The 9,636-nt window shown below is 34.1% G+C and overlaps 1 protein-coding gene across 1 annotated transcript; it reads left to right on the forward strand.

Moving 5' to 3' along the window:
- Positions 1-551: 551 nt before the first annotated feature.
- FTHL17 (ferritin heavy chain like 17) lies at positions 552-9,101 on the forward strand. Its single transcript, XM_044666832.1, has 4 exons — positions 552-653; positions 7,757-7,903; positions 8,282-8,407; positions 8,946-9,101. Exons 1-4 carry the CDS (start codon positions 552-554, stop codon positions 9,099-9,101), a joined length of 531 nt encoding a protein of 176 aa, XP_044522767.1.
- The last annotated feature ends 535 nt before the right edge of the window (positions 9,102-9,636 follow it).

Raw genomic sequence — 9,636 nt, forward strand, 5'->3', positions numbered from 1 at the left:
GGGAATAGAAATGCAAAAGCAAAACATATGACATCACTTTTCACATGTATATATGGGTATGTGATTTGGGGTTTAGGTTTTAAAAGATTGCTCTAGAGCAAAAATGAGTAATATGGGAATAGGTATCAAGTAATAACATTTGTATAACCCAGTGGAATTACTTGTCAGATCTGGGGTCAGGGGGAAGGAAGAGGGGAGGGAAAGAATATGAATCATGGAAACATGGAAAAATTTTTAAAATATATTTTAAAATAAATTTTAAAAATATATGTACTTTTTTCATAGATGGAAAAACAGTCTTTCCCATCCCTTTCAGGGTAGTCATGGCAATCAGGAAAATGTATTCTAAGACATCCTTCCCCATTCTGATTGGTCATGTGGATGGTGAAGAACAATCCTATTGGTGGAGAGTGACTGTCAGTCATACTTCCATACTGGCCTTGACTGAGATGAATAACAGTTGCATTAGAGTGGTGGTAGAGCTGGAATAGGACTGAATATCCCTCAGCAGTAATCCTGATCTGTGATATCTAAACTATAATCGTGTTGAAATGGGGTCCCAGGTGCTCCAGAACTTCCACACGGACTGTGAAGTTGCCATCAATGACCTAGTGAACATGGAGCTATATGCCAACTATGTATACCTTTCAGGGGTAAGAACTTGGATCTTTTGATTCCTTTAAAGTTGGGAGAGGTTTAAAGTTTAATATTTTAACCTTTCAGAAAACCAACAAATATATATATTGAATATCCACAATTGAAAGGCTTGCTAAGCAGCTGATGGTCATGTACAAATTTTACAAAATATATGCAACTCATGTATGTAGGTAAACTTATATCTGATTCATCCTTTATTTCTACCTCTTTTTTCATAAATATTTAGCAAATTGTGCTCTGTTTGAAACTCAATTGTTAATGATAAATATCCTAGATGTAAAAAATTTAACTATATCATGTCTTGGAAGGAATAGAGTATTTTCCTCCCATTTCTCCATGTTAGAGCATTAAGTAAAGATGCTCATTTAAAAATGTTTTACCTTTGTAGGGGGAGTCAAAATTTTATCCAGTCAATAAATATTTATTTAGTATCAATTATATATCACATTGTGCTAAACAAGGACTTATTAGGTAATGGATAGAGAGAATGATGCCTTAGTATTGCACTCCTACAAGAGGAACAGAATTGATTCAAGAGCTAAGGAAAAGATAACTCTTTTTTCTTCCTTGAGGACATAAATGACTCCAGACTGTCTTCAGGAACAATTCTAGAGAGAAAGAAAATATTTTGGGAAGTAGCAGACACATTCTTTGTTTCTCAGCTTGCATCCCTTAAAAACTTTAAGGAATTTCCCTTAGGGTAGGTTGTGGGCTCTCCCCTCAATGAACTGAGCAATCTCACTTTCAGTGAGAAAACTCATTCACAATGTATATTTTCTAGTAGAAGCTAATTAACATAATGTCTCTGATTTTTGCTGGATATCTTTTAGGAAAATTTGATTTACTTGCTATTCACTATTTGTGATGGCCTTTTGTGTAAGTATTTGGTGTGTCAAACCTTCTGATAAGAGTTTGAGATATCCCCTACCACGTTTAGGTTTAGTGACCATGAAAGCTGCTTGAATCTTTTTTTTAATCATAATTTTAGACTTTTGAGGGAGACTGATATAATCCCAGTGTAGTACCCCTTTTCTGAAGAGAATTGCATGGGAAATCTTGTGTCCCCTTTTTGTGCTTCCCTCCAGGCAAGAACATAGTCTCTATTGGAGAGGGGAGGTCAAAATTCCTGGGCTATCTATCAAAGACTTCCTGTGAGCTACATTTAGATAAACCTATGCAGATTTCTACATAACCAACAAGGGTGAGACCTGTACCTTACACAAAGAAAGGGTCAAATCCTGGTGGTGTCACAGAAAAGCTTAAGGCTTTCAGAGCACTTTATAGCTTCTTTTGTTGTATATCAATGAACCCAATTTCAGTAGATTTTTTTTAAAATCCTTTTTATTTTAAAAATTCTAACAAGTTTTATTAAATTTTAATAGAAAAAAGATTTCTTTCAATTATGCTGTTTCTTTTTTTTAATGTGCTCCTAAATCTGAGACAATCAATCTTCCTGTCCATTTTCTCAGTATAAGATGCTTAAAAAAATTTTCTTATGGTCCTCCATTCCTGGACTCAGGCTAAGAGAGATAACAAAGGATCCTTTCTTGGATGGGATTGTTTTCTATCAACACAGCATGCATGTGTGTGGGCATTATGTATGAATACACATAGATATCATTGCATACCCATACATATACTCTAACTTGCACATAAGCCACCTCATACCAGATCATGAGAACTAATTGTAAAATTTTCAGCATGAGCATTTATGCCTTAAGAATTGGCAAACACTGTTAATATGAATTGTATTTGTTTGATTACCTTTACTTACAAAAGTGATAGAGAAAATATTAATAATGCATATTTAACATAAGATGTGTCATGAGTATTTTCTTTGGAGATTCATTTATTAAGTACATACCAGTGCATCCCTGAATGTGTTTATACACATACAGATATGCACATCTATTTATATTTTTATGTATATGTATATACACGTATATGTGTATACATGCATAATAGTAGTATACACGTACATGTATATAAATGCATATGTATATGTATATTTATATATATTAGAATCAGCATGGCATAGGAAAAATAATAGCTAACATGTATATAGTACCTACTATGTGACAGGAAATAGGCTAAGTGCTATTATTATTATTTTATATACAAGGAAACAGTTGTGAAATTATTTGCCAAGGGTCACATATCTGGCAACTTAGATTAGATTTGAACTCATGTCTTCCTAATGGGGGACCTCTACCTTCCCCTATCAGAACTAGATAAATCTAACCAAAAAAAAAAAAAGAAAGAAGTTAAGGAAGTGAATGAAATTTTATAAAAGTCAGATTTAATAGTTATGTGGAGGAAACTGAATGGAAATAGAAAGGAATATGTCTTCTTTTCAGCAGCATATTGTACATACCCCCAAATTGACCATGTACTAGGGCAGAAAAACTTGAAAACCAAATGCAGAAAAGCAGAAATAATAACTACAATTTTTTCATGTTATAATGCAATAAAATTATAATCAATAAGGGTTTATGGAAAGGCAAATAAAAAATTAATAGGAAACTAAATAATCTAATTCTTCAAAATGAGTAGATCAAAGAACAAATCATAGAAACAATCACTGATTTCATTAAAGAGAATGATAATGAGGCAGTAGCATATCAAAATTTAGGAGATACAGCCAAAGTAGTACTTAGGGGGAAATTTATATCTCTGAATGTTATATCACTAAAATAGAGGAAAAGCAGGTCAATTAATTGGGCATGCAACTAAAAACCTAAGGGAAAAAAACTAAAAACGAAGAAATTTTAAATCTCCAATTGAAGACTAAATTGAAAATCCTAAAAATCAAAGGAGAAATGAATAAAAATTGAAAGTAAAAGAATTATTGAGCTAATAAATAAGACTAGGAGTAGGTTCTGTGGCAGAAAAATAAATAAATAAAATAGATAAAACATTGGTTAATTTGATTAAAAAAGTAAAGCAGAGAATCAAATTACCAGTATCAAAAATGAAAAAGACGAATTCACCTCCAATGAGGAGTAAATTAAAGCAATTATTAGGAGCTATTTTGCCCAATTATGTGACAATAAATTTTACAATCTAGGTGAAATTAATTAATATTTACAAAAATAAATTACTTAAGTCAACAAAAGAGGAAATAGTATACTTAAATAACCCCATCTCAGAAAAAGAAATTTAAATACCCATCAATAAAATCCTCACACACACGCAAAAAAAAAATCCCCTGGGCCAGATGGATTCACAAGTGAATTCTATCAAATATTTAAAGAATATTTATCACAATATTATATAAAATATTTGGCAAAACAAACAAAGAAGGTGTCCTACCAAATTCTTTTTATGACATAAATATGGTGTTGATACCTAAGCCAGGAAGACCAAAAACACAAAAAAGAAAATGACAGACCAATTTCCTTAATGAATATTGATACAAAAATCTTAAATGAAATTCTAGCAAAGAGACTGCAACAGTATATCACAAGGATTATTCACTGTGGCCAGGTGGGTTTTATTCCAGAAATGTAAAGTTGTTTTAACATCAGGAAAATTATTAGCATAATTGAACATATCATTAACCAAACTAATATAAATCACATGATTATTTCAATAGGAGCAGGAAAAGCCTTAGAGAGAATACAGTACCCATTCCTATTAAAAATACTGAAAAGCTTAGGAATTGAAGGGTCTTTCCTCAAAATAATAAGTAGCATCTACCTAAAACCAGTAGCAAGAGTCATCTGCAATGGGGATAAGTTAGAAGCCTTCCCAAAGAAGATGCCCATTATCATTGCTATCTTTTAATATTGTACTAGAAATGTTAGCTTCAGCAATAAGAGAAGGGAAAAAATTGAAGGAATTAAAGCAGGCTAAGGGAAATTATCACTCTTTGAAGATATGATGATACTTAGAAAATCCCAGAGAATTTAACTAAAAAACTAATTGAAATAATTAAAAACTTTAGCAGAGTTGCAGAACATAAGATAAACCCACATAAATCACCAGCATTTCTATATATTTCCAACAAAGTCCAGCAGCAAGAATTAGAAAGAGAAATTACATTTAAAATCACTCTAGACAACATAAAATACTGGAAAATCTTTGTTGCCAAATCGAACATAGAAATTATATGATCACAATTACAAAACACTTGTCACACAAATAAAGTTAGATCTAAATAGATGGAAAAAATTAATTGCTCATGGATAAGCTGAGGTAATATAATAAAAATGACAATTCCACTTAAATTAATTTACTTATTTAGTGTCATACTACCAAATCAAACTACCAAAAAACTATTTTTACAACCGGAAACAATGATGACAAAATTAATCCGGAAGAACAAAAGATCAAGAATATCAAGGGAACTAATAAAAAAAATGTGAAGAATGGTGGCCTAGTGGTACCAGATCTTAAACTGTACTAAAAAGCAGTGATCATCAAAACAATCTGGTACTTACTGAAAAATAGAAGGGTGGATCAATGGAACAGAGTAGGAGTAAATGACCTCAGCAAACTAGTGTTTGATAAACCCAAAGATCCTAGCTTTTTGGATAAGAACTCACTATTTGACAAAAACTGCTGGGAGAATTGGAAATAAATATGATAAAAATAAGGCATAGATCAGTGATTCCCAAAGTGGGCACTACTGCCCCCGGTGGGTGCTGCAGCGATCCAGTGCATATACCACTATGGTTTAGTCATCTCTCTGACTTTAGTACCTGAATTGGGGTTTTGAGCTTACCCAGGCACAGGCTCTGCCCCCTACTATGCTATTCAGTTAAGTTGTTGGTACTGATTAGTCTTCCTCCAGATTTTGAATTGACCTTCACCTCCAAAAGATTAGACTCTCTCTGGACTTTTCAGGTTTAGAGTATTAGATCCTTGGGACCTTCTCCAGTGTTGCAGATTAGAGATCTCAGAGTTCCTGAGTGTGAGTTGTCAAAAGTCCCTCTCTATTTTTTTTAAAGAGAAATGGCTATTTTATTCAGAGAACGACAATACAGTATGCACATCTTCATTTAACCCCCACTAAAGAGAGAGTACTTCAGATATGTTGAACTGTTTTTGGAGAGTGATCAAAATTCTTTATCAACAATTGGGTAATGAAATCAGGATCCATCCCTTCTTCCTCACATGACTCTTTCTAAACTTGGACTCTCCTAGTTCCTGCCTGCTCTATGCTGCCACTCTATAGGGCTTCCAAAGTCCCCACCCTGAAACTCTTGATACTATGGGTCTTTCCCAGAAGAGTCCTCTGCTCTAGCTACCTCTGTTTCCAGAGCTTTCTAAACTACACATGCCTCAGACTCATTTTGGTCCTACTGATTGGCTTCCCTGTACTATGGTTCAGTATTAATGATGGGTTTTTTTTTTCACATTATGTACATTTGTAGATTATTCTCACTTTCTGAGAGGTCTCCCCTAACAAAGTAAAGCTGTTAAGCAAAACTCATAATAATGAAATCCTGCGTTTCACATCTGTAGCACTCTGTCTCTATTTTAAAAACAAACAACATAAATCTATTTCCTCTCCCTCTAACTCAAAACCTGCTTCCCACTGGAGGAAAAAAAGAAAAAGAAAATTTCTTAAAACAAATATGTAATAATAAAGCAGACCAAATTTCTCCATGACATAAATATGTGTGTCTAGGTGTTTCCTTCCACATTCTAAATTCATTATCTCTAATGTAATGGATGGTATGTTTCTTCAGTGGTCTTCTTGAATCATGAATTATCATTGCATTGACCATAGTTCCTATAGCTTTCAAAGTTGTTGGTCTTAGAGTGTTATTGTCATTATATAAATTGTTCTTATTCTATTTGTTTTATTCTTTTCTGGTTCACAAAAGTCTTTAATGCTATTTTTTCCTATAACATTGTTATACTATATCTATTTCTGCTCATTAATTTTGCAGTGATTCATAGAAGCCTTTTTTATCTTTATGAAGTCACTTTTTCATCATTTCTTATACCACAATAGGACTCCATTATATTGAAAACCTGTTGTTGCATCTTGTAAAAGCAGAAGAGAAGAGAAGTGCTTGTTTATTTCTCTTAGTTTGCAAATATGCTAACTTCCTCAGTCTGGAAGTTATTCTTGATGGAGAAAATAGAAACTAAGAGGGTTTAACAATTTCATTTTCTCTTCTGTCATTATTCCTTCCCCTAAAGCAATAATTTTATTTATTTTTTATTTTTATCCTGGGACTCCATTCAAGGAGCATAGGGCCACGACCAGTAGGCAACGGGTCACACAGTCACTCAGGGTCACCCAGCTGTGAAGTGTCTGAGCCCGGGTTTTGAACCTAGGACCTTTCGTCTCTAGGCCTGGCTCTCAATCCACAAAAGCAATAATTAGCTATATCCAAATCCTCTTCTTTTTCTTGAAGCCAACATAGCTTAAGAAACCTTTCCAAGTGTAGTGCAGTTGACCTTAACATTCATCGAAAACCTCAGGTCATTTGCAATTTTAGCCTTTCTAACATTTTTAAAAGGCAGTGATATTCTTTTGAATTTTAGTAACTTATGCTGGTTACAACTAACAAAATGAAATAAATAGAAATTAAAAGTACTTCCTTCTATCTCCCACAAAGGGAAAAAATATTAACCAAATTTATTTCATCAGAGAAGAGCAACCTTGGAGTTAACTAAGGAAGAGTCTTCTCTTTCATTTTTCTCTCCTCATCCAAAGAAAATGGCAGGAGGCCCCAGGAGAGGGAAAATTTGGATCTCTGTGGTAAAGGAAGTCACTACTGGAAACTCTAACAGGAGGAAGGGGAGAGAATTCAGCCTAAAGAAAGATCTCTGGGGCAAAGAAAAGGTCCTCAACAAAAATTAATCCACAAAGCAGGGGAACACAGGATGTTCTGCAGGAAGCTTTGCTCAACCTTTGGATTCTAGAGATATCCTTCTGTTAATTATTTATTTATCCAGTACATAGCTTGTTTGCACATATTAATTTTCTTGTCTACCCCATTAAGCTGTGAGTTCCTCAAGGGCAAGGACTGTCTTTTGTCCAGTGCCTGGAATAGAATTGGTACTTAATAAATACATGTTGACTGTCCAACTTATGTGAACAACCCTATTTATCTTGCCTTTTGTCTCTGTATGCCAGGCCTACTTCTTTGACAGGGATGATGTGGCCTTAAACCACTTCAAAGAATTTTCAAAGAATCAATCTGATGGGAAGCTGGAACAAGCTCAAAAGTTCCTGACATACCTAAATAAGAGAGGAGGCCATATTATACTACAAGACATCAAGGTGAGAGGCAAACCTTATGGGATATTATAGAGTAAGAAAAAGTATGACTTCTTTGAGGACCATACGGACCCTTGCAAATAATCCTAATCTTCAGGCTAATTAATTTTTAATCCTGCAAAATTCTACTAATTTTACATAATTTTAGCATAGTCACTCTACTTTACCCAGATTCTATCTTTCCTATTCTAAAAAGAAAAACAATATGGCTGCACACATCAAATGACTATATACCCCAAAATATCTTTATTGGCATAATAGTACTTTTAGATTTAGACATAAAACTGAGTCCTCTAGACCAACCCCAAACTGGTGTAAAATAGGTCATAGTGAAAAACAGAATAGTTCATGATTCTCAGAATGTTCTCTGAATTTGAATAGAAACCAGAGCGCGACGAATGGAGAAATAGCTTAGAAGTCCTAGAAATAGTCATGAAGATGGAAAAAAAAATAAACCAAGCCCTACTAAATCTGCACAATCTGGCAATGGAAAAAAGTGACCCACATGTGAGTATAGATTTCTCTGCTTTGCATTTTCACATTCAATCTACAATGCATCTGTATGAAGCAAATAGCCCTTACCTTTGAAATATTTCTTCAAAAGAATCACTGTAAAAGACAAATTAGTCAGTTTATTACTCATGGATATGTAAATGTATAATGCCCTAAGCCTTCATTCCAGAAGAATCTTGATTTCCTTGAATAAATGAAGCTGGCTAACACAGTTACTTGGTACAAAGGAAACTCCCAGGTCATAGACAGATGATCAGTGGTCAAACATGGAATTGATTTTGTCATCTTGGGCGAAGCAAGAGGCCAATACTCATATTTCTAAAGCAACATATTTGCCTTCATTTACCATCAGAGAAGTTGATGAGAGAAGCAAAGTATATTGGGATTAAATCTACTTGGGAAGTTCTCTTCTAAAGCTATTATTTCATTGCTTTCCTGTTTTTCTGTGTCCTAATAAAAATACTCCCTGACACTATACTGCACTGATGATGATGCACGTCTTTCATGTGATTTATTGCTTTTCTTTCATCAGCTTTGTGACTTCCTGGAGCGGGAATATCTAGATGAGCAGGTGACAATTATCAAGTGTCTAGGAGAATATATCACCAACCTAAGGAGGCTGGGCGCTCCGGAGAGTGGAATTGGAGAATACCTGTTTGACAAACTCACCCTTGGGGACAGCCACTGAAATCTATAGTCTAGGGAAAAAAAACTGTTCTTGCTAATATAGCACTAAGATGAAAGTCCTGAAACAAAAAAAGACTATTTTTTGTGCTTGCAAATAAAGCTTGGTATTTAAAAACTATTGTGGCTATAGTTCTGTTCAATTTATTATACTTAAAAAGCTGCCCTTCAGGGGAAAAATGCTTCCATAAACTAATCTCCAATTATGTTAAATCAGAATGTCTATTGAAATAGAGTAATTACTTGGGTTTCCATTATTTGTAATCAGCAAGGGTTTGGAATTAAGGAGAAGAAATCCTCCTGGTGGAAAGTAGGATAAGGTGCTGGGCAGGCATCCAAATTCTCTTGGATCTTCTTAAATCATTAAAGGTGATCCAAGTTAAGGGTGTGCTTGCCTAATATAAGGGAATGGACTAAATGATTTTTAACTCCTCAAATGCAAAAAACAACACAATTTTTGAGCTTTCCTCTTAGAATACAGTACTTCACATGTCAAAGATATGTGTGAAAATTTTAAAAGTGATGGGAGGGGGCAACAG

The sequence above is a fragment of the Gracilinanus agilis genome, chromosome 3 (assembly GCF_016433145.1).
Source record: "Gracilinanus agilis isolate LMUSP501 chromosome 3, AgileGrace, whole genome shotgun sequence".
NCBI classification, from domain to species: Eukaryota; Metazoa; Chordata; class Mammalia; order Didelphimorphia; family Didelphidae; genus Gracilinanus; species Gracilinanus agilis.